This window comes from Lodderomyces beijingensis, assembly GCF_963989305.1.
Source record: "Lodderomyces beijingensis strain CBS 14171 genome assembly, chromosome: 6".
Lineage (NCBI taxonomy): Eukaryota > Fungi > Ascomycota > Pichiomycetes > Serinales > Debaryomycetaceae > Lodderomyces > Lodderomyces beijingensis.
Window position 1 is genome coordinate 405,199 of NC_089975.1, and position 22,660 is coordinate 427,858.

Below are 22,660 nucleotides of genomic sequence, written 5' to 3' on the forward strand. Positions count from 1 at the left end.
AAGCTGAATATGTAGGCAACTTGCAGCAATTGCAGACCGTCAATCAGAAATGGGCCCGGACTCGATTTCGATTTTTCCACCAGACAGATTTGAAGGAGATGAACTCGGGCGGCGCTACCAAGTGGTCGTCCAAAGTTGGTTGCAAAAAGACGAAACCTACCCGGCCACCAAAACCTACCCGGCCACCATTTGCCAGGTCGGTGCATTGGAGCATTCTGTTGCATGTTCACATATATAAACACACATAAGGGACTGTCGATTCATAGAAGGTGATCACCCTCTTTATTTGAACCCTTTTGGGGATGGCTCAAAGTCCCCGACCTTCAAGTGTTAGCCTTGTCCCTTATTAAGCAGAACCTACCCGGCCCAGCTGCCATCGCATTCCGCACAAAATTTTTTCTTTTTTAGACCCCCCATCGGCGAAACACCAACAGCAACACGGCCCCAGATATCCAAAAGAATAATATGCTATGGTAATCAGGATACCCAGATGCTCGAGGTATTTCATACGACGCCTGCTGCCGAGGAGACACTACCGGGTGTTGGCCATCGAGTCGTCCTGCGACGATTCGTGCTTTGCTCTTCTAGAAAGAAACCATCCAAATGAGACGCCGCGGATCATCGACCACGTCAAGAAGACCATGCATTCGGCAGACGTGGGCGGAATCATGCCCACGGTGGCGTACAACTACCACATGTCCACTATTGCCAACTTGTGCACCGAATTTTGCGGCAAGAACCAGCTTTCAGCGCAGTCTCCGCCCGATTTGATCTGCGTTACTCGCGGCCCGGGCATGGCTGGGTCCTTGAGCAGCTCGACCGAGTTTGCCAAGGGGCTAAGCGTGGCATGGAATGTGCCCTTGGTTGGAGTTCACCACATGTTGGGCCACTTGTTGACCTCGTTCTTGCCCCCTGCCACCAACTTGCCCCCCGGTTGGCAGCCGCCGAAATTCCCGTTTTTGAGTCTTTTGTGCAGTGGCGGCCACACCATGCTAGTGCTACTGGAGTCGATTTCCAAACACGAGATTGTCATCAATACCAGCGATATCGCGGTGGGTGATTCTTTGGATAAATGTGCGCGAGAGTTGGGCCTTTATGGCAACATGTTGGGACCAGAATTGGAAAAGTTTGTCAACAGCATCCCCTTGGAGGAAAAGTTGGAGCTTAAAAGTCTAGATTTCAGCAATCGCGATTGCAATCGGTACAACTACAGACTCAACCTCCCCTATCTTTCCCCAAAAGACCCCAGCATGATCCAGTTTTCGTTTGCTCAATTTCTCAGCAGTATACGCGATTACAGATTGAGCTTTTACGACGGTGGTGCCGAGGCAGAGAAAAACACTGGTGAGTTTGATCTCAAGACTAAGCAGATGTTGGCTTTCATCACTCAGGAATACATTTTTGACCACATTGTAGATAGAATCAACCGAGCGTTAAAGACACACGGGCTTGGACGCTTCAAAGATGGCAAACTCATTGGCGTGCGAGATTTTGTCTGTTCGGGGGGTGTTGCTGCCAACAACCTCTTGAGAACAAAGCTCGCTGCTAATCTCAAGTACCGTGACGTTGGAGACACACCGTTCCGGTTTCATTTCCCGGATCTTTCATTGTGCACAGATAACGCCGTAATGATCGGGTTGGCTGGCATGGAGATCTTTGAAAAATTGAAACTTAAAACTGACCTTGGGTTCACTCCAATAAGAAAATGGCCCCTAACTGACTTGTTAACGGTGGACTCGTGGGTCAACGTTGACGACAACGAGATTGGAAAAGTCTGTAAATACTAAAAAACAAAAAAAAGGAAAAACTATAGAATTACAATAGAACGTGTAAATATATATATATACATACATTATTTAATCTTGAGAATCTACGTCTTCGATAACTTGTCCCTCTATGTGACTGCTATCGGATGAATCTGAATTGGGCGGTATTAGTTCATTCAAAACGGTTCTAGACTCGAAATCGTTGAAATCGTCGTCCAAGTCCTCAGAGGGCATCTGGTCCTCAACTTCGTCACGATGACCAAGAAAAGAGTCCCTGATGTCATTTTCCTCTATGAGCCGTTGCCAAACATCGTAGCTGAAAGTGGCAATGTGATGAGAGGAGAACAAATTACTGCTGTCCAATTTGTTCTCCTGTATTTCCTTCTGGCTCACTTTTTTCACATAGGGCCGCCCATCGTCACCGGCAGAGAGCTTTAGTCGCCCATCCTTGATGAGAAAACTGGTGTAGAACAAATTCTCAACCGACTGGGCAAACGAGTCGGGATCGATGAAGAACTTGTAAAAACTAATCTCGTCGCCGTCGTCTTTGCTCAAAAATGTCTCGTATATCAATCTCACCATGTACGCGGTGTTTTTCTCCTCATCGTGTTGAATATCTCTAGCGGCAACTGATTTGGCGGTGGTGGACGTGCTGACTCGTGTAGTGTCATCAACGTTGCGGGCACGTGCCGCCACTTTGCGTTTCTCATTGGCCAAAGGACCGTAGAGAAAATCCACCAGCACGGGCTTTTTACTGAGTTGATGATAAAGGCTTCCTAGCTTCAACCAATTCACTTGGTTAAAAGGTAGCTCATCGGTAATAGGGTCGTCATCGTCGTCGTCGTCGTCGTCGTCGTCCATACCTTCCAAACCGTTGATCCCCACTTGATTACTCGCCACCGCTTCGTCTGTCGCGGCCCATTTCTTGATCCGCTTGAGCACATCACTCTCGTTCAAGGCTATCCCACTGTCTCCGAACCGCAAATTCTTTGCGTTTAATGCCGCAAACCCCGAAGCTTCTTTAAACACCTCGGAGTCTTCGAGGTGGACTTTGGTGTCCCTCACGTGGTCGCGCTCTAGTATCGAATATAGATTGGTAAGCTCGTCTATGTTGTCTAGCGACAACCGTGTCCCCTGGCCTTTGGCTGCTTCCTTGAGCTGGTTCTTCATGCGCTGGCGGAGCGTGTGGTAGGCTTCAAAATGCTGCTCTTTTGAAACCTTTGCCGGTCTCGATGCCTGCAGCTGTGAGCGGTCCATCACATCAACTGGCGGCATTATCAGGTCGTTCTTTAGGGAAGGTGAATGTTGGGGATGGGATCAACTCTGATGGCTGTACATATAAAAGGGAAACATGTGTGAATCTTGAGACACGCGTTTTTTCCGTGGTGCCAAATTTCACAATATTCTTACATGTGGCTGCAACAACTACGAACATAGGGACCCACACTGGAATGAGCATGAGTGGCCATCATACGAATCGAAAGATCAAGCGGTTGGATGAGTCTGTGATCAACAGGATCGCGGCTGGCGAGATCATCATCCAACCGGCAAATGCGCTCAAGGAAATGTTGGAGAATTCGATTGACGCAAAGGCAACCAACATTGAAATTGTGGTCAAGGAAGGTGGCCTCAAGCTACTACAAATCACCGATAACGGTCAAGGGATCGGTAAGGACGACTTGCCCTTGTTGTGCGAGCGGTTTGCCACGTCCAAATTGACCAAGTTTGAAGACTTGGAGCTGCTTGCAACGTATGGGTTCCGAGGCGAAGCATTGAGCAGTATTTCGCACATTTCACGGCTCTCGGTGGTGACCAAGACCAAGGAGTCCAAGTTGGCGTACAAGGCGCATTACATGAATGGGAAGCTTTCAAACCCGAGTTTTAAACTGACGACTGAAAACATTGAGCCAAAGCCTATCGCCGGTCGAGATGGCACTCAGATTATTGTCGAGGACTTGTTCTACAACCTTCCCTCGAGATTCAAGGGGCTCAAATCGAAAAGCGACGAGTTTGCCAGAATCTTGGACATTGTTGGCCGGTATGCTGTTCACACTGGCCATGTGGGGTTCAGCTGCAAGAAATATGGCGATCCGCTTCACCAGTTGAACACGCGGCCAAATGCTCCGTTGAAGGAGCGGATACGAATGGTTTTTGGATCGAGCGTCGCCAACGAGTTGTTGCATTTGGACTTTGTGCCCACGGAAGACGAAGATGGCGGCCATATGGGCCACAAGGCGGCAGATTTGGGGCTCGCTCGAGTCAGCGGCGCCATAACCAATGCCAACTTTAACTACAAGAAGAAACTACAGCCGGTTATTTTCATCAACCACCGACTAGTCTCGTGTGACCCCTTGCGGCGAGCCGTCAATGCGGTTTTCCAGTTTTTCCTACCCAAGGGCAGCCACCCGTTTTTCTATTTGAGCTTGGAGATTGTGCCGCAGCACTTGGATGTCAACATTCATCCGACTAAACGAGAGGTGCGATTTCTATACGAAGAGGAGATCATTGATTTGATCGTGTCCAGGATCCACAAGTTGTTGTCGAGTGTTGACACCTCGAGAAAGTTTAAAACGCAAACCATTGTTACGAAAAGAATGAATGAGTTGGAGGAAGAGAGGCTATTGTTTGGGGACGATAGCGCACAGGCAAGCCAGACACCGTCTTTGAAAAAGTACAGACAAGAGAATAAGATGGTGAGGGTGGATGCATCGCAGTCAAAGATTAGTCCGTTCTTGCTGAAAGGTGTAGTTGACCCAGAATCGATCAAAAGGGAGTTTATCTTTGACGACTCAACCGCGAGCGTGGCTGATGACGAGAATGCAGGGTCTTTTGTGCAAGAACAACAAGAGGAGGAGGACGATGATTCTGTGGTTGCGACCCTGCAGCGAACTCAAGTGGTTGTCAACTTGGCTTCCATAACGAGTTTGAAAGAAGAGTTGAAGCAATTTGTCGACAAGTCTTTGACCAACGTGTTCAACCATGCAGTCTTTGTCGGGATCGTTGATCCGTTGAAACGAATTTGCTGTTTCCAGTACGATGTCAAGTTGTTTCTTTGCGACTATGCAGCTGTGCTACTCGAGTTTTATTACCAGGTGAGCTTGCACGAGTTTTGCAACTACGGCGAGATTGAGTTTGACGAGCCGATTCCCTTGCGAGAATTGCTTGAGCCAATATACAAGCTCGACAATGGCGATGTCGCGCTAGTTGGCGCTGCCGAAGTGATTGCAAACATTGTGGCGATGAAGGAAATGTTTCAGGAGTATTTCCAAATCTCGATTGATCAAGATGACAATTTATGCACCATCCCCATGCTCATGACCAAGATCCAGCCAGATTTTAGAAAACTACCCTTTTTCATCTACAGATTAGGCACCAAGATCAATTACCAAGATGAAAAACAGTGCCTACAGGGGATTTTAAGACAGATTGCGTTGCTCTACCTCCCTGAGCCGTTTGACGATACTCAAGATGACGGAGCCAGCAAACGAGGGCACATAGAGAACCAACTCGAAAACGTGTTATTCCCGGAATTGAGGAGCCAGTTTTTGGCAACCAGGAATCTTACCCGTGACGTGGTACAAATAGCGGACTTGCCTGGGCTCTACAAAGTGTTTGAACGGTGCTAGTTCCTTGACAGAGACACCCCAGAAAATAAAAAAAAAAAAAGAAAAAAGAAGCGTGCCGGTGCCGCAATATTACAGCGGAGATTACTCTTTGTTTTTTTTTCGGTTTTTTGACATCCTGCCTCATCAAAAAAGTGGCAAGATATAATAGTATTGTTTTACGGGTAGATCTTCTCCAAAGCCCTGGATTGGTATCATATGCAGCTGTGACTTCTGTGATAAGCGTTTATTCTCTTTTTTTTTTTTTTTACTTTTTGTTTTGAGGTGAAACCCAGTTGTGATGGCCTTTGCCGATCAAATCTTGAACATTTGGCCCCCCGTTGAAGGGCAAAGCAAAACTTCTTGAACAAGTCCAAAGCTTAAAAAAATTTTGCGTTTGCTTGGATAGGTTGTGGGGATAACAACCCATTCCAACAGCTTGCCAAAATCGACATCAAATGTTGGTATTGGCTCTCCAACTTTCTACCCCTTGACACATTTTCCTTTCGTTTTTTTCCTTTTTTTTTGTTTTTTTTGTTTTTTTCGTTTTGTTTTTCACCAATGTTTGTGGAGATGTGCCATGTCAACATGGCGCTTGCGTTGTAGCCCCGGTATTAAACGCCATGTGCATGGCGGATTTAACAGGAACGAGCAAACTAAAAATCCATATTGGAGAAGAAAAGAAATAAAAAAAAAATTAATGGGATATTGCAATTTAATTGTTTTTGAATAATTCACAGGGTACACCAATTTAACAATTGAACAATTTACCAATTTAACAATTGAACAATTGAACAATTTAACAATTGAACAATGTAGATTTCACTCGGTTTCACAGCCATTGGGGATCTCAGGGGCGGGGGGAAGAAGGGTAGAAGGGTGAAAAAAAAAGCAGGGAGAAGGAAAGACCCTTACAGCGGGAGATTATTTCAACAACCACCACTGATTATACGGAGTTGTCTTTTGTCTCTTTGTTCGCGAAATTGAGCTCCCCGCTTTCTAATTCTGGTTTTTTTTGTTTGTTCTTTCAACTGCTTCATATGTCAATATGGTTGTAATCAATAGCTTTAGCAGTTTCGCTTTTTCCGCCCCCGCCTTCTAGTTTGATTCAACCAGGCAAGCAAAGCCAGTAGGTATCAATTGTGCGGTGTTTTGCTGGCGGCGATAGGGCCCCAAGCTGCTACTTAATTGGGGAGGGAAGGGCAACAACAGTACACAAAACAACGTTGCATTCTTCGAGTCGAGTAATGTTTGGTAAATAATGAATGAGATTTCGCCACTAAGCCGTATGGGTTGACGGTACCCGGAAGCTGTGTAGCCCAGCGCCGAGCTGAAAGAAGAAGGAAAAGAGAAGACGAAACGTGCAGAGTTCAACAGTTGAGAGCACCCCTCTCCAGCGAAGAAGCTAGTCAAAGGAAAAACAAAACAGGAGGACACATTTGCTCCTGGCACAACCGCTGGAGACAAAAGATGTCCACACTTTGCAAGGACCTACCAGGGTCAAAGCCCTTGCTGGAAAACCGTTCTCTTACACTCGGCAACGGGACAAGGAGACCAATTTCTTTTTTTAAAAAAAAGCCAAACAAAAGCACGTAGTTTCACACGAGGCAAAAGGGCTCGAATAATATTTCAGCACTGCTCCAAATTACGACACAGCAGCACACACATGTGGATAAGAGCCGTCCAATCCAACCCTCAACAGCAGACTGGTATCTCCCGGAAACACACTCCTTGACTTGGAGTGGCTGTCTTGCGTAGTGGGCCGCTCTCCACTTTATACCCCAATCGAGTAACTATTACGTAAGCCCCACAGCTCCTCCCTTTTTTTTCTCGCTCACGCGCTACCAAGTGTTTCTCGCTTGCGAGCGGGCACGCTATATATAGGGAGACGGCCAGACTGCGACTACCAGCAACCTCCTTTTACAACACTTTTTACAACACTTTTACAACACTTTTTACAGCACTTTTTACAACACTTTGTTGGCGGCCACTTTGTTCGTTCAATTCATTTGCGCACGCTTGCAACCAGAGTAAGTTGCGGCCGGCCACCTGTTCAGTCTTGGATAACTGGCCAGACAGCTTTTTTTTTTGAGTATTTTCAGAGGCAGAGACAGCGTCGAAACGGCGACTCTTTTACCACCAGTAGGACTTTTGGAGTTGGTACCACGGGGGGTTTACACCACAGTCAAAAAGCACATGGTCTTTGACAAGCACAACACCCCATAAAAAGCTCGTATTTATTGTTAGAAGACACTACAACAACCATATAGTAGAGAAAAAACCAACCTTGTTTTTATTTATTTGTCCCCCTTTTTTTTGTTTTCAATCCGACAATTGCATAGGTAACTTGCAACTTACAAACTTCACCTGTTGAGAAACCTCTTCCGCATATTTCCTAATTTATTGTTTGCTTTTTTTTTCACTTGTAAACTACATTATAGCATTTTTGAAACAAACAGAAACAGATTGGGTCCAGAATGTACATTGAAAACTCCATTAACGAAAAATACCTAAGAACGTTGAATTTGGGGTGTTTTCCGAAAAACGTCCTAAACTTCCAAGAAAGCCAGGACTATTTCCAGCAGTTGGTGTTCATCGACTACCAATTGCAGTTGCTCATCCAAAATGAATTCAATGGCAAAGAGTTGGTGAGCGTTCTCGATTACCAGCAAATATATCACGGGTCGGCGATTGACAACCCCAAGGAGAAATTGATCCAGTTGATCAACTACACCAACTCGATCCATGTCAACTACCAGCACGAGCCAAAGACAGCGCGAAGTTTTGAAGAAAACTTGTACTACATCACGTTGATGACGAATTTATTATTCTTGGATGGCAACTTGCCGGAAATGAATAGGTTGCTCACGTCAATCACAGTGACTTACCAAGTCAACAAGAAAGCCCACGCCAATGTGTCACAAAGCTCCTTGGAATTTATACAATATCTCACATGTAGATATTATGTATTGTTGGGATTGAGTTTACCGGGCAACACCCAAGTGTGGACGGAATACTTGGGCCACTTTAACAAACCTTTTTCCAAATCTCAAGTCACGGCAAACCACTGGTTGGACTTGATGTTTGCCAAGTTGGCGTTTGCCATTGGCCAAAATGGCGCCGTGCAATTGTCCTTCACCAACAATGTCATCAACTTGCCGTTCCACAAAAACAAATTGTCCACGATTGCATTTGCAAATTATTTATTGAGACCCGAGAATTTGAAATTGGTCAACAAGTCTTTTAAAACCGAATATTCTTCCTTCTTAACGGTGGACATTAACGAGTGTATCCACTCGCAGTTGAAGTTCCCCGATGCAAGCGATGACAATACCCAAGTAAATGACTTTATCAATAACCTTTACGAGTCCTTGAGCTATGTTCCTTTCAACTTGGCCATTTTCAAACCATCATTGTCCAAAAAATTTCTCGTTGACGCAACAAGGAAAACCTTTCAAAGCAGAATTGTTTTGTCAAATTTGATCTACACTTTGATTGATTTGAACGAGTATGACGAGGCCCTTGCAGCATTCAACACCTATATCGCCTACCTGGAGAAGGACCAAGAACAGTGCCGCGGGTACATTGATGACATTTTGGCAATCATTGACACTTATAGCACATGTCTCATTCATTTCAACCCATTAAAGGCGTTTAAAAGCGGAAGCAGCAGTCTCAAAAAATTCCAATACAGCGACGAGGCCTTTGTTGCCGATAATTTAAAGAAATATGCTCAGCAGTTGAAATTGTACATGACCAAATTGGGAGAGTTGATTGATTTGACCTATGACGATGAAAACTATGCTGGCGATCGCAACCCATTGTCGTTCTTGTACAGGAAATATAATTTGAATGTGTTGCAATCAGACCACTCGCAGTTTATCGAATTGATTTCGAAAGCATGGCATGCCATTGGATTTTACCATTCATACTTGGCTGTGGGGCAGTCGCCAAACCAAAAGATTTTGGATACTCACATTTACGAGGTCTTGAGAAATTACAAAAACTCGTTGATCATCAACTCTACGGGAAATGTCCTTTATTTGTTCACATATGCCTTGGCATTGGCCAACAAGGGCGAATTGAAGCCATCGTTGAAACTATGCAAGTTCATTTTGAAAAAGTATCCCGAGTCGTTTAGGACTTGGAACTTGTTGGTGTTGTTGATCACCTCGTTCAACAATGACAATCCGGAAGTCAACAAGCCTGCTGGAAACTACACAAATATATTACCAGATAATTTCCTCCATGAAGATGACAATGAAATTGGGAATGGGAAAAACCTACCAAACGGAGGTGTGGCAATTGACCAGCATGTCAACTCCTACGTCCCGCCCACGCCAACCATGCGTGAACCCGAGAAATTCATCAACAAGGCATTGAACATTTCCGGATTGTACATCTTGAAACACCAGCAGAGAAACATTGCCTTGACGAACGAGGCAAAGCAAGAGATTCTCCAGTTGAAAATGACCCAGATGGCGGTTTTGGAGTCAATCCACGGAGCTCAGTACATGATTGACTACATTCCAGAGGTGTTTGTCCTCTACCACGAATTATTTCAAGTGCAATTGGCACCTCTGTCAAGCTCAAGACAATTGGGTTCGCGCGAGAAATGGTCACATAGACCAACGTTTATTGATGCAAAGACTGCTCATAGTGCCAGCACTACAACACCAAGTGCTATCCCCATGCAGCCTAAAAAGGCAGCAACCACGCCGGCTCCTATAACGGAGATGCCCAAACGCAGTGAAACCAAAGTTGATGCTTTGAAACACAGGTCGCATAATGCAGTCGACAAGTTGAAGAGGCTCTCGAAGTTGCCGGCGAAGGAATTGTCGTCGATGAAAAGAAGAGAGTCGGTTTCCTCGTACAAATCAGCCAATCAAGATGAGTTCCCAAACCACAGTGAGAAAAGACCAGTTGGCAATGTAATTGCAGGTAAGGAAAATGCACCTGTTGCCAACAACAACTACAACACCACCACCACTCATACTACTACTACCACTACCACTGTTCCTCAACGTTCTGATCATCAGCGACACTCGGCTTCTGCTGCGGCTCCACTCCATCAAGATCACATATTCGAGCGTAAATTGCTCCAGGATATCTGGTTGTGGACTGCGCGCATATTCTTGAAAGCCGGTTTATTGGATGAATGCGAGCAAAGTCTTAACGAGGCCGAGGTCATCTACGAGCCAAACGTCAAGGTTTTCATTGCTACTGGATACTTGCACTCGAAGCTGAAAAAGTTCTTTGCGTTGCAAGAGTTTGAGCGGTCGTTGGAGATTCTTGATAAATCGGACAGATTCAATAAAGTTGACCATGGACTAGCCATCCTTGGACTCGCCAAGCTTTTCCTCGTTGACGACAAGACCACCAATAGCCTATTTGTTTCCACGAAAGATATGGATGCAGCCATCATCCGGTTGAAGAATTTGTTGGAAAACTACTCGCTCAGTTGGCCCTATGGGGTCAACAATCCCGAAGTTTGGTTCTATCTTTCCAAAATCTATGAAATCATCGATGACAAGATTCTTCTAACCAAGAGTTTATGGAAATGCATCGATTTGGAAGATTTGAGGCCGGTGAGAACCTTTGAAATTTGTAATTCTTGTTGAAATAAGAAAAAAAAAAAAAAAGAACAACCAAAATAAAAGAGAATGAAGGAGATGCATTTTGTTTCCAGTCCAGTTGTTTGTAATTCCAGAATGATTAATAGAGTTAGTGACATAACTTAAGAAAGAAAGAAAGAAAAGGAAAAAAAAAAAGAAAGAGACATTTAATATTTATAGATTTTTGAAATTGATCGATGACGTTGTAGTTGTGATTTGAATGTTGAGCCTATATCGAAAGGAAACAACTCAGTATAAACCGGTGTAACTTCGAGCAAGTCGCTACTTTTTCCCCGAGGCAGCAGCAGCAGCAGCAGCAGCGTCGGCCTTCTTCTTGATCTTCTTATCGTCAACCTGCTCAACCTTGACATCCTCCAACCCCAGCCCCTCATGCTCAGCAATCAACAGCTCGATAAACGCCCTCGCCTCATCGCTAACGTCGCCTTGCACCAACACCTCATCGCTGCCCTCGGCGTTCTTTGTGACGCTCGCGCCAGTAGCGAACTTGGCCGCCATCAGCTTGGCCAACTTCTTGACGTCGATGACTTCGCTCAAGACCTCTAGCCCCGAGATGGAGATGATGTGCTTGCGCTTGTTGCGCTCGATTCGCTTAATGGTGATCTTGGCCGCCTTCAACCGTGCTTGTTCCTTGGCTAATTTGGCCTGTTCGCGCGCCTGCTTTTTGGCAATGTCTTTTTCAGTGAGGGCGTCGCTACTGGTGCCGGTGCCGCTGGTTTCGTCGGCGGATGGATATAGACGGGTGTAGAGTTCGAGGTTGTTGTCCTCGAGCCAAGCTTGGCATTTCGCGAGCTGGATTCCAAACTCGCAGAACTCGGGGGGCATGGTGCACACGCCGCAATAGGTGGTTTTCCGTGGCTGCACTTCTGTCATTCTAGATGGGACGCGTGTGTACGGTGGGTGTTCTTGTGGTGGTGTTGGTTGCTTCATCATGTCATGGTGATGGGTTTTTTTTCATGTTCTCTGGTGGCGGGGGTCGTGTGTGCTGCCCACGGTGATATTTCAGAGTTTTGCAACAGGCGTTGAAGTGCTGCTTTTCTTGATGCCACGGTCAAGGGACTCTACGGCAAGTGGGTCAATTGGGTTCATTAATGGTGGTGAGGTCCTGGACCGTGTTACCGTGCCGTGTTGATTGAATCAGGCAAGACTCAAAGAGACAGATTTCGAAAGAGGCAGCCAAAAGTAATAATACAATCTTGATAAACAGTGAATAAATAAGTAGAGAATGAAAGTGAAAATGAAAGTGAAACCTACCCGGCACAACCAACCGCCACTAGGTGATCAACTTCAGAATCGGCACTTTCTCCTCGACGTCGCCGTCGTCACCGCGCAAGCTTTCGATGCCCGGCAACCGCACCGCGTCGCTTTCACCATCATCGGGCAATTTGCCCGCTTCAACCTCCGAAATGGTTAACTTGCCGAAGTTCGTCACTGATCCCAGCTTTGGGATCATCAATCCGCCATTGCCGTTGACGTTGATGTTGCTGCTAGCGACGTGGTTGGCACTCGCGGTGATGGACGCGATGCTAGGCAACAATGGCGATTTTTCCGGCGTGGACGACGGCAGCGACGACGACGATCTCGTGGTTGCCATTGTTGCAAGTGGGACGGTGGTGATGCTCATGTTCAAAGATGAGTCCGAGATCGAGGCGGAGGACGCGGGCGACTTGATCGACAGCGAGAGCTTCGGCGCCAACGAGGGCGACGTGGGCGATTTCGACACGTTGATCTGCGGGATGGGCAACGAGGTCGGGATCGGTGGGAGTTTGACTGCTTGATTGAGGGTGGATCCGGGAGCAGATGAGGCAGACGCGTTGATGTTTTGCGAGGCCATGGTTGCGGCGTTGACTGCCGACGACGTGCGCGGCGTTAGCGACGGCTGCTGCGGGATGGATAATGACGACACCGGCGCTGATGCCATGCCCTGCGATAGTGAGAGTGGCGGAGCCAAAGTGTGTGATTTCGGAGCCACCAACGATGGCGGCGGCATGCCCTGTTGCAGAAGAGGAGGCGGCGTTTTCGAAGTTAAGGGGTAATTCAGTGCCGGCGTCAAAATTTGTGGCTGTTGCTGCTGTTGTTGTTTCTGTGGTGGTTGCTGTGGTTGTTGTGGTTGTAGCAGTGGCGCTGGAGGAGCCAAGGTTGCAGTTGGGGCATAGACCATGCTGCCCGTGTTGGTGATCACGGGAACGAGCGGCCCATACTGCGATTGCATAATGGGTGGGCCTTGCGGCGCAGGTTGGAAGCCGCTCGTGATGAATTGCGGTTGCGCGGCGGATGGAGCCGCTGCCACAATCACGGGCTGGCCGATGCTGTTGGTGGTAACAAGCATTGGTCCCTGCGACGTCTGGATTTGCTGTGTCGCGTGCCTCGTTGCATCCATCATCATCGACGACGACACAGACGCAGACGACGAGGGCGGAGGTGCCATGGCTATCATACCAGCTGGCGCTGCCGCTAGCCCGGGAGGCGCCGTTTCCAATTTTTCCTGGCGCATGTTCTGGTTGAACTGAGCCAACCTCAACGCGCTTCGAGCATTGTTATCCAAGTTCAAATAGGCACAGTGCAATTTGCCCTTGAGACAATTGAGACACGAAGGTAAAGTTTCGTCGCACTTGATTCTTCTTTTTTTGCAGGTGCCACAGCCAAGATGCGAGTTGCGATGCTTTCTTCTCGAGTTTTTCTTTCTTCTTAGACTATCTTTCAAGTCGGGGTCGTCTTTGGGGGACAAGGGTATTCTGTTTTGGTGGTAGATGGGAAGCATCGAGCCTGGCGGTGACGTGGAGGTGAAGTTCGAGGCCACGTAGTTTGGCTGCTGGGGTATGGGGAAGCCTTGTTGAAACATGGGTTGAGGTAGCACAAGCGGATGGCCCACCAGTGACATCTGTCTCTGGTCTTGATTTTGGTTGTGACCTTGGAGTTGGACTTGTTGACTTAGCAGGGGTGCCGCTATCTGGGGTTGAGGTAGCAGGTGCTTACCATGCAAGGAGCTCAGTGGAGAAGGCGATTGCAGCAATATACTGTTGTTTCTCAACCCCGAGAGGAGGGATGTTTCCGAAGTGCTTGAAGTTCTTGATTTCGAGCTCGTCACAGGTTTCCTCGGAGGATCTGGGTTTTTTAGGGCCTTATTGTAAATGTCCATCATTGAAAGATTTTTAAGGGGGTGGAAGGACTGGAGATTTCAAAAGTCAACCAGTGATGGGAAAAAAAAAAAACCGACTTGAGTGTGTGGAAGGAGTAGATGTGATGGTTGAAGTTGATGGGAATAAGTCGAGTGATTCGATGCCGTCGATGAGAATAATAAAACTTTGATGATCAACGTGATGACGACTGCAACTGATGAAAACAATTGACGAGGATATTGATGCTCTTAGTAATAATAACCAACAGTCGACCAAACCTTTCCTTGCTCTTTGTTTTTTGATTTTTTTTTTTAATTTATTTATTTGACCCCAGCGGAGCTAGATATAACCAGAATTTTAAAGTGTTATGCAAGTCGATGGAACTGTGAAGCTGGGAAAAAGGAATAGGGGCCCAACTTGAAAGCGATATAGTCGGGGTTCGGCGTCTTAAAAGGTGAGCTTGAAATGTAAGTTCAAGTACGATGATGGAAATCAAACTTCGAAAAAAAAAAAAAGAAATCGGTATATAAAATACGAAAGTAATGAGGTTTTTTTTGGGGTTGGTTGGTTGGTTGGCTCTATTCGTTTCTTTTTGCCCTCTTTGATATAGTTCGTGAATGAGAGCTGTCACTTCGTACTTTTTTGGTTCTGTTTAATCCGCCTTACGGGAAAGGGGGGGGAAAGCAATGGTGCTAGATTATATCAAGTCAAGGAAGATGGTTTGGTTTAGCGGATAATTTTTTGCAAACTGGGGTGACGGGATCTGTTCTGGTTGGGTGGAAATTGGGGGTTGTGGCCCACTTTTGAAGGGGCAGCGGGAACAAAAAAAAAAAAAGTTGGACAAGAGGAGGCCGGATGGGGACAACAGCTTGGTGTTGGGTGAGTATGGGGGCCCGGGTTCTTGGTGATTTGTCTTGATGGTTTGTCTTTGCAGGGGTGCCTTGTGAGGTGCCTTGTGAGGTACCTTAGTAATCCAAGAAATTGGAGTAATGAAGCACCTGCTATTATTTAATTGTTGGTTTGAAATATGAAATATGAAAGGAAGAAAAAAAAACAAAAAAAAGGAAAAACACAGGGGATATTTTTCTCCAACAGGGTTGGCAAGCTGGATGAGGTTGAGGATGAGGTTGTGCTGGTGGCAAGGAGTAAGTGAGTTAATTGTCAAGCCCTGGGTTGAGTTGGTGAAATGAAATACTTTATTATTCAGGGTTCGCGAATAAAATTTCTGTACCTCAGTTACCACGCACACGCTGACACACCCACGCAGTCAACTTGTCTTGGTATTGTTGACTGAGGGAGTTACTGGGCTGACTGCTTGAACTGATGGGGTAGGAGTGTTGGTCCCTTTATTTTATTTCAGAAAAATTTTGCTTTGAAGATGTGGAGGGGGGATGCCGCGATGGAGTAATAGCGCAGACCCGTGGTATGTGTGTGGGTGTTTGGCCGTGAGGAAGAAGGAAAGCTAGAACCAGTGGCAAATCGACCAGAGCAAGAAGAAGAAGAAGAAGACGAAGAGGACTGGAGGTGGAAATCTGGCACTAGTCGATTAATGAGTCTCAAGAAAACCGAGATTTACGATAACTTTCTTTGACACAGCCAACTTCTCCACGCTTCATAACCGACTAAACCCAGCGACTAAAGACCCACGAACAAGGGCCCCAAAAACAGCGTCATTGTCTTGCATTCACGTTTAACACAGGCAGCCTAACCCACTCCCCCCTCCCCCTACCTCAACTCCAGTGGCCCCAAGTCAACCACTTTTTACGAAGTTGGATCCACCCGTTCGTATCCCAACTCTTTGCAGCGGGTGATTACGTCATCAGCCGGCAGGCTGCTATTACGTAATTGCACACAAAGCCGAACTTTTTTTACGCAGCAGCAATTGAGGCTTATATGCAGGTCTCCGGATATTTTTTTACGAAATATACAGCCATTAGTGCACGACCTTTTTTTCTCCTTACGGTGCCGGAGATTCGGACCGAAATACGGCCCGACGGAGTTAAGCGAACCCCTTTTCAGGCGTACCTCCGACCCCTTAACTCCTTAGTTCCGCCAGTGATATCGAGTATAAGAAGACCTTTCAAGACGTAGGTTGAAAAACCTCTAGAAACCACGCATGTCGTTTTCTTCCGCCCCTCCCCCCCCATGAGGTTGCTACGATCGCAAACAAACCACCTCAAAGTCCTTCTTATTCTCTTTTCTTTGCTCCTTGTTCTTTTCTTTTTTTTTTAACTTGCTTTTTTACGAGTTAGGCTGCGGGGGATGTAGGTTCTATGAATTATAGCTCAATGGTAGAGCGAACCACTCACAGTGGTTTGATCTCAGTTCAATGGCTGTGCTTGTTCTTTGTTTGGGAAAGGAAAATGGGCATTTTCCGGAGTGCTCGCATTTGCCGTTAGTCACGGCTTCATGCGTCCCATGACATGAAAGGTTTAGAGCACGGTGCATTGCTTTAGGTGTCGAGCGTCTAGCGTCTAGCGTATTTACGCATCTCGTTACCTTCGTGGCTCTCCCCAACGCACGACATTCCCTCGTCAAACACCAGACTCACACGCGCCAATCTTGGTTTGTTCTTTTCAGGGGGGGGGGGGGGGGGCAACTTGCGATAGCGGCGACAGCGGCGACAGCTGGCAGGTTGGGAGTTGTAGCGGGAGCGTATGCTGTCACCGCTGTCAACCAACTATACGGCGGCAGGGTATTGTCTGGATGCACCTGCTATCGGCATGTCATTTTTTTGTTTGGTGTATCTCATTTCATCTAAGACATCACGAATAAACGAACCTCACCAGTGAAAGTGCCACATCATGACCTCTAGTAAAGGCCAGGGCCTCTGGCTTGCCAGGTTTACCCTCCAGTGGATAAAGCTACTCTACCAGCACACACCCATCGGTTGCCGAACTCAGCCTACTTTCAAATACCGTCAACAAGAAAGAACAAAGAAGCAGGAACAACCGCAACAGCATCTCCACCAGAAACAATTTACTTTACTCTTTTTTTTTTTTTTTTGTTTTTGATTGTCCATGTTTGACAATAGCACATCCAACGAGCAACTCTATCGTCAACCCCAAGCGATTGTTCCACCAACAGGGCTTAAAAAAACAAGAGGAAAAGGAAAAGGAAAAAGAAAAGAGACGGGGAGATTAGCAAGAGTGGGCGGATATTCACCATTTCCACCTTCCCACAGCGATTTCCGCATCGCTTCGTAAACTTTTCTCATTTCTACAGATCCGACTCAATTCCAAATTTCCCTGTCTTTTGGTAACTGGAAGAGGGGGTGGTTTCAATCAGCTTAACTGAAGTGCATGCTGAACAGCGAGTTTGCCACTTGTAGGTGCAATTGCCGCGGCCTGTGACGTTGTTGACGTTGCAGAGAACACCAAAGGGGGGAGGGGCATCCCACAGGGTCAGAAGCCCGAAACGTGCTGTTATAATCTCCCAGTCACCAACACGGCCCTGAACGCCAGACGCCAGGGTCAATTTGCTCAATCCCTCCAGTGTCAAGTTGGAGGCTCCACACGATTGCATCTTCACACAATAACGGGCAAGCCTGAAACATGAAACAATCAGAACCTCCACCGAGTTCAACGCTCTCCCCCCAACCCTAAAGACAATAAAGACAATAAAGAAACCCAGCTCAGCCTCTGATCCCTCCCCCATCCCCTCATGCTAGTAAAAAGGTCAAATGCAAAGGAGGACTCGCGACAAGAACAAACGAGGTGGAGGTGCAGACACACGCGTTGCGCGGTGACATCATCTAACCTCCACCAACCCTATCCCAGGCAGTTGAAACCCCCCACTGGAAAAAGAAACAAGGTCTGCTTGTCTCCACCGCGAATCTCCATCTCTTCACATTTCGAGGTTGGAAAACTCGTGGAGATTTACGTCTGGTTTACGGAAAGGTGCATCACGACACAATCCAGGCTTAATTTTTTTTTTATATATGTTAATCTCGGCTGGAGTTGTTGAGGTTGAAACTAACTCGATCAAAGGTAACTTCCTGAGACGGAACGTGAGGGTTTGCCCGGTGGAACATTCCACCCGGTGGGGCTTCATGTCCTCCTATTGGTTGAAATCTCGAAATTTTGCATTTTTTTTTTCAAAAGCTGGTACAGCAAACTCCAAGGGCTGTTTCTAGTTTCTTTCCCAGTCTGTTTATATCTCATGCGTGTTTCCGGGCTGGTCCAGACATCTCCCGTCTCAACAAGGCCAAGGCCCAGTTCAAAAGCACACGGGAATACAGCAGGCTCTATAAAATAAGCAGCGACACACACGTCAAGCTCACTCAAGATGTCACCACGTCACCACGTCAACTTTTCCGAGTATATACATAACCGTTGAGCAGCATCACCACCACCACTGCCACAACCGTACCCACCTCCGTATCCATAAACCCCTAGAGTCGCTACAGAAGACATCCAGTTTTCCGGGTGGCTTTTCCCTTGACTGAATTTTTTTTCTTTTCATCGTTTATAACTCGCTGGAGCCGCTGCTGAACCCGCAGCGAGTGTCAGAGTAAAAGCAAATGGCCCGGCTTTTACCCCCCACTAATATCCACCCCATGGTCTAGTATATTCTCTTCTCAAGCCAGGTGGAATCCGAGGGCCCATAGTTTTCCACTTCTCTGTATTTTGCAACCATCGCCAAATCGGGGCGCGCAATAAATCTCTCTCTCCTCTTTTTTTTTCGCATTTGCCAACGCGATGACCGTTGGCCATCTCATACACAACCAACCATCCCCTAGCCATGTCATCAAAGGAACCCTCACAAGAGCCCGAGCTCCACCTGGACTCGCCACCACACGAAGCGCATCTGGACCCGTCTAAACCAGCAAACGCCGCATCGCATCCCAAGAAAAAGAAACAACGGCGGCCTCAAACGGAAGCAGAATACCAACACCAACTTGACCTCTGGCGCACAACAGGCCCGCAAATCAACACCGAGACCTGGCTCTACGAGAAGTTGGACCAGCTAGACCCCGAGAACCGCGCTCATCGCGTCAAGATCTTGCACGCGTGCGAAAAGGCCTACTATGAGCGCGACTGGAACCTATGTCTACAAATGTGCCATGTCGCAGAGTCCCTCTTTGGCGTGGAGTTGGACTCGATGACGGCGGATGCGCGAGACGTGGCGGCTCCACCTGCTTTGGAGAATAAAAAGACGCGCAAGAGTTCGAAAGTCGAGCGACATGTGTTTGAGTTGCATGCTATCAAATTGCGATGTTTGCAACGGATCGAAGACGACAATAGGAGTCGATGATGGTTAGATCGGTTCAATTTTTTTTGTTTTTTTCATTTATTATTATTTATTCTCGTTTGAGCCATATTCGTGCTTCGATTGAGCTGACCATGCGTTTGCGGTACTCTCTTTCCTCATCGCCGTCTTTGGCGCATGCGTCTATTTCAAACTCGTCCAAGACTTGCACGCTGCCAGTCAAGATATCGACGCGGTAGTCCAAGTCTTGAAACCTCATGGCGATCTTCAACGTCCTCTCGATTGTCCTCCCCATCCCTTTCACTGTGATGTACTGGATCTTCTTATACTGGTCATTGTTGTATTTCTTGACGCCGGTGGTTTTCAGAAACTTGTTTAGTTGCTTGGTGATTTTCTTGATTGCCGATATGTACGGTGTCGATGATTTCACGTAAAAAGCCGACGCAAACTGCGTTTCCGTTTGTAGTTTCACATTGGGGCTGTGTTTGATATGCTTGCCCTGTATCCGCTTCGCCATTGCTTGGAGATTTCAATCTGTCTTTGAAGAAAGAGTTTGGAGAAAGAGATGATGGTATGATACAAGACTTGATACCTCCACTGCCTCTATCTCTCTGTGTGTGGTAGTGTCGCAAATGCTTCTGCGACACTGCAAATCAGCGACATTACTCACGTGACAGGGTCACGTGACAGTCACGCGACACGTGAACAGACGCGTCGGTGGGGCTTGTGGGCACGAACACATACAAGAGCTATCCAGAGACAACCATCCACATCTTCATCCTCCAGCAAGGCCCTAGACCCAGCCGGAGCCATTCAATGTCTTCCAAAAAGAGACCGTTCGATGCTGAAACCAACCATGAGTGTTTGTCACATTCGTCTTCGTCTCCGTCGCCGTCTTCGCCTCCATCGGCGGCAAATTGCTCTTCTTTCACCATGGAGCCGACACCACTTGCAGCAAAGAGATTCCAGAGCCATAGAATTCACACCGAAGCACACAACAGAACCGTTGATCTTTTGATGAACGCACAGAGGCTCTTACAGCGACAGCAACAGCAACACCCGCATGAGCACGAGCACGAGCACGAGCAACTTGGCACTGCTGATTCTGGCGAGAAATTGTCAAGTGAGCAAGAACGCACTTACACTCAACGGCCATTCTGGTGAGAATAAAAAAACAAAGTTAAAGGAAGAAACACCTTTGTCTCGAGCGGTGGACTGTAGAGTAGCCATAAACTGGGGTGATCGTATCGTGCCATTTCCAGGGCCTAAATTTTGAGCGTGCGGCTTTTCTCGCCAATGGACAAACCACCTCAGCTTTTTTTCTTTTTTGTTTGGATGTTACGAGGACTGTTAATTTACTGCTTCTTTTGCCATGAACCCAAACTTTGGCCAATGCTACTACCCAGGGTCCGCCTAGCACGGCCTTTGCCTGTGAGATACTTCCACGGCTCAAAGCTGCGGCAGTTGAATCCGCTCGTGGAAAACTTTCTCCAAGAATTGAAAGACGATGGTGATGATTCCAAAGAAGATAACCACGGCAGAAATAACCACAAAAAAGATAGCCAAAATGACGATGAAAAGAGCAGGTTCGACAAGTTCAAATCGTTCTTGATGAAGTGTTTGGAAACGGTGGGAATCACCATCTCCTCGGTCGGGGTGCTTGGCCTCGCCGGTTTCCTTTACCACCGTTTCTACAACAAACACGTTCTCAACAAGATGAACTCGGCGTTTGAAAAAGGCGACCCCGCGGCGCAAATCGCGATGCATAAAAAGACCCACGATGAAAAATCGGACTCGGCTGTTAACGACCACTGGGTGCAACGACCGCAACAGCAGCTCTTGGACGAGATTATCGCTGGCAAGATCATTGGCAGATACTTTTTAATGATTGGAGAAAAAGGAACGGGCAAGACCTCGTTGATCATGGAGGCGATGAAAAAGGTCCACGGCCACAACGTGGCCATTTTTGACGCTCACGCCGACCCCGAAATATTCAGAATTCGACTCGGTAGGGCCTTGAACTACACGTTTAACGAAGACTACATAGGCTCCCTTTTCTCAATCAGGGGTCCAAGGGACACGACTGCTTTGCTTGACATTGAGCGGGCATTTTCCAAGCTCGAGGAACTCGCTATTGAACGAGTCAACAAAACCGAGCGGCCGCTCATCATGATCATCAACAATTGCCACTTGATCAAGGAAAACGAGGAAGGCGTCAAGCTTTTGGAGTTGTTGCAGCAGAAAGCCGAGGCATTGAGCGGAGCGGGACTCCTCACAATCTTGTTCAACTCCGACGACTACTGGGTCTATGAAAAGCTCAAGCAGCTCGGCACGCGGCTCGAGTTGATCAACGTGAGAGACTTGAACCGACTTGAGACTGTAAATGCCCTCAAGTTCATCCGTCACCGGTTTTTCCCCAGTGACAATTTCCTTTCCGATAGTGTTTGCAACGCCGTATATGACTTGATAGGAGGAAGGCCCCAGCACATCACCCAAGTGGCCCGCCACAACGACATCATCAAGGCCTGCCATGAGATAATCGACCGGGAAAAGACGTGGTACCTCAACCAATGTGGCCTTTTGGGGCTGGGGATGGACGACGACGTGATGGAAAGCGGCAAATTCTCGTCGAGCGCCATGTTGTTGATGAAGGAGTTTGTCGAGATGGACAGAAAGAGAATGAACACCTTGATCACGAGCGAAAACGGCACCAACGACAGTGAAGACCACCATCTACCGACATTGCCTCTCTGGAGAGCTCGCCAGATTATGACGCGTGCCGACTACATTCAAAAGTACGACAACCTCAACATTTTCACCATCGACTCCGAGTCGAGGGTGCGCGCCGACTCCGTGCCCATGATGCGCGCGTTCCACGAAATAGCCTCGCAGCCGCACTTTGACCAGATCTTGGAGGATACCATGGACCGCGTTGCCGACATTGAGTCGCTTGGCAGAACTAGGGAGATTGTGTTGAAGGACTTGAACTTGGGCGGGCATTACGTGTGGAGCAAGGAAGATCGAAACGATACAACTATGAAAATAGAAAAGTCGGCCAAGATGATTGACGTGCATGGCGACTTTACCGAGTTTAATAAAGAGCAAGTCCAGGGTCAGGGTGACGATGACGATGCCGATGACGAAAATGAAGATGACTTGTATTTGGAAGAAGTCAACAAGGCCGAGTCGAGGAAATGGTGGAAGAAGCGGATGCAAAAGTACCACCAGCTTTACCTTCCTGAAAACTACAGACACACACAAGAAGGTGATATCGATTTAAACAGAGTAGATGAGTGAATAAACTGGAAACAATAAAATAAATTCCACCA

The 22,660-nt window shown here is 47.1% G+C and overlaps 9 protein-coding genes across 9 annotated transcripts; 5 read left to right on the forward strand and 4 right to left on the reverse strand. All coding sequences in view use genetic code 12, as the record gives it.

Moving 5' to 3' along the window:
- Nucleotides 1–470: 470 nt before the first annotated feature.
- Nucleotides 471–1,787, forward strand: LODBEIA_P49110 (uncharacterized protein; the record flags this gene model as incomplete). Its single annotated transcript, XM_066975185.1, has 1 exon — nt 471–1,787. The coding sequence occupies one exon, from the start codon at nt 471–473 to the stop codon at nt 1,785–1,787; it is 1,317 nt and encodes a 438-aa protein (XP_066831849.1).
- A 69-nt stretch (nt 1,788–1,856) lies between these two features.
- Nucleotides 1,857–3,041, reverse strand: LODBEIA_P49120 (uncharacterized protein; the record flags this gene model as incomplete). The annotated part of the gene is made up of 1 exon (XM_066975186.1): nt 1,857–3,041. One exon carries the CDS (start codon nt 3,039–3,041, stop codon nt 1,857–1,859), a length of 1,185 nt encoding a protein of 394 aa, XP_066831850.1.
- Nucleotides 3,042–3,217: 176 nt separating this feature from the next.
- LODBEIA_P49130 (uncharacterized protein) lies at nt 3,218–5,392 on the forward strand (the record flags this gene model as incomplete). Its single annotated transcript, XM_066975187.1, has 1 exon — nt 3,218–5,392. One exon carries the CDS (start codon nt 3,218–3,220, stop codon nt 5,390–5,392), a length of 2,175 nt encoding a protein of 724 aa, XP_066831851.1.
- A 2,453-nt stretch (nt 5,393–7,845) lies between these two features.
- LODBEIA_P49140 (uncharacterized protein) lies at nt 7,846–10,989 on the forward strand (the record flags this gene model as incomplete). Its single annotated transcript, XM_066975188.1, has 1 exon — nt 7,846–10,989. The coding sequence occupies one exon, from the start codon at nt 7,846–7,848 to the stop codon at nt 10,987–10,989; it is 3,144 nt and encodes a 1,047-aa protein (XP_066831852.1).
- Nucleotides 10,990–11,265: 276 nt separating this feature from the next.
- Nucleotides 11,266–11,874, reverse strand: LODBEIA_P49150 (uncharacterized protein; the record flags this gene model as incomplete). The annotated part of the gene is made up of 1 exon (XM_066975189.1): nt 11,266–11,874. The coding sequence occupies one exon, from the start codon at nt 11,872–11,874 to the stop codon at nt 11,266–11,268; it is 609 nt and encodes a 202-aa protein (XP_066831853.1).
- Nucleotides 11,875–12,274: 400 nt separating this feature from the next.
- Nucleotides 12,275–13,882, reverse strand: LODBEIA_P49160 (uncharacterized protein; the record flags this gene model as incomplete). Its single annotated transcript, XM_066975190.1, has 1 exon — nt 12,275–13,882. One exon carries the CDS (start codon nt 13,880–13,882, stop codon nt 12,275–12,277), a length of 1,608 nt encoding a protein of 535 aa, XP_066831854.1.
- Nucleotides 13,883–18,863: 4,981 nt separating this feature from the next.
- On the forward strand, nt 18,864–19,376 carry LODBEIA_P49170 (uncharacterized protein; the record flags this gene model as incomplete). Its single annotated transcript, XM_066975191.1, has 1 exon — nt 18,864–19,376. The coding sequence occupies one exon, from the start codon at nt 18,864–18,866 to the stop codon at nt 19,374–19,376; it is 513 nt and encodes a 170-aa protein (XP_066831855.1).
- A 46-nt stretch (nt 19,377–19,422) lies between these two features.
- Nucleotides 19,423–19,848, reverse strand: LODBEIA_P49180 (uncharacterized protein; the record flags this gene model as incomplete). The annotated part of the gene is made up of 1 exon (XM_066975192.1): nt 19,423–19,848. One exon carries the CDS (start codon nt 19,846–19,848, stop codon nt 19,423–19,425), a length of 426 nt encoding a protein of 141 aa, XP_066831856.1.
- An 875-nt stretch (nt 19,849–20,723) lies between these two features.
- Nucleotides 20,724–22,628, forward strand: LODBEIA_P49190 (uncharacterized protein; the record flags this gene model as incomplete). Its single annotated transcript, XM_066975193.1, has 1 exon — nt 20,724–22,628. The coding sequence occupies one exon, from the start codon at nt 20,724–20,726 to the stop codon at nt 22,626–22,628; it is 1,905 nt and encodes a 634-aa protein (XP_066831857.1).
- Between the last annotated feature and the right edge of the window lie 32 nt (nt 22,629–22,660).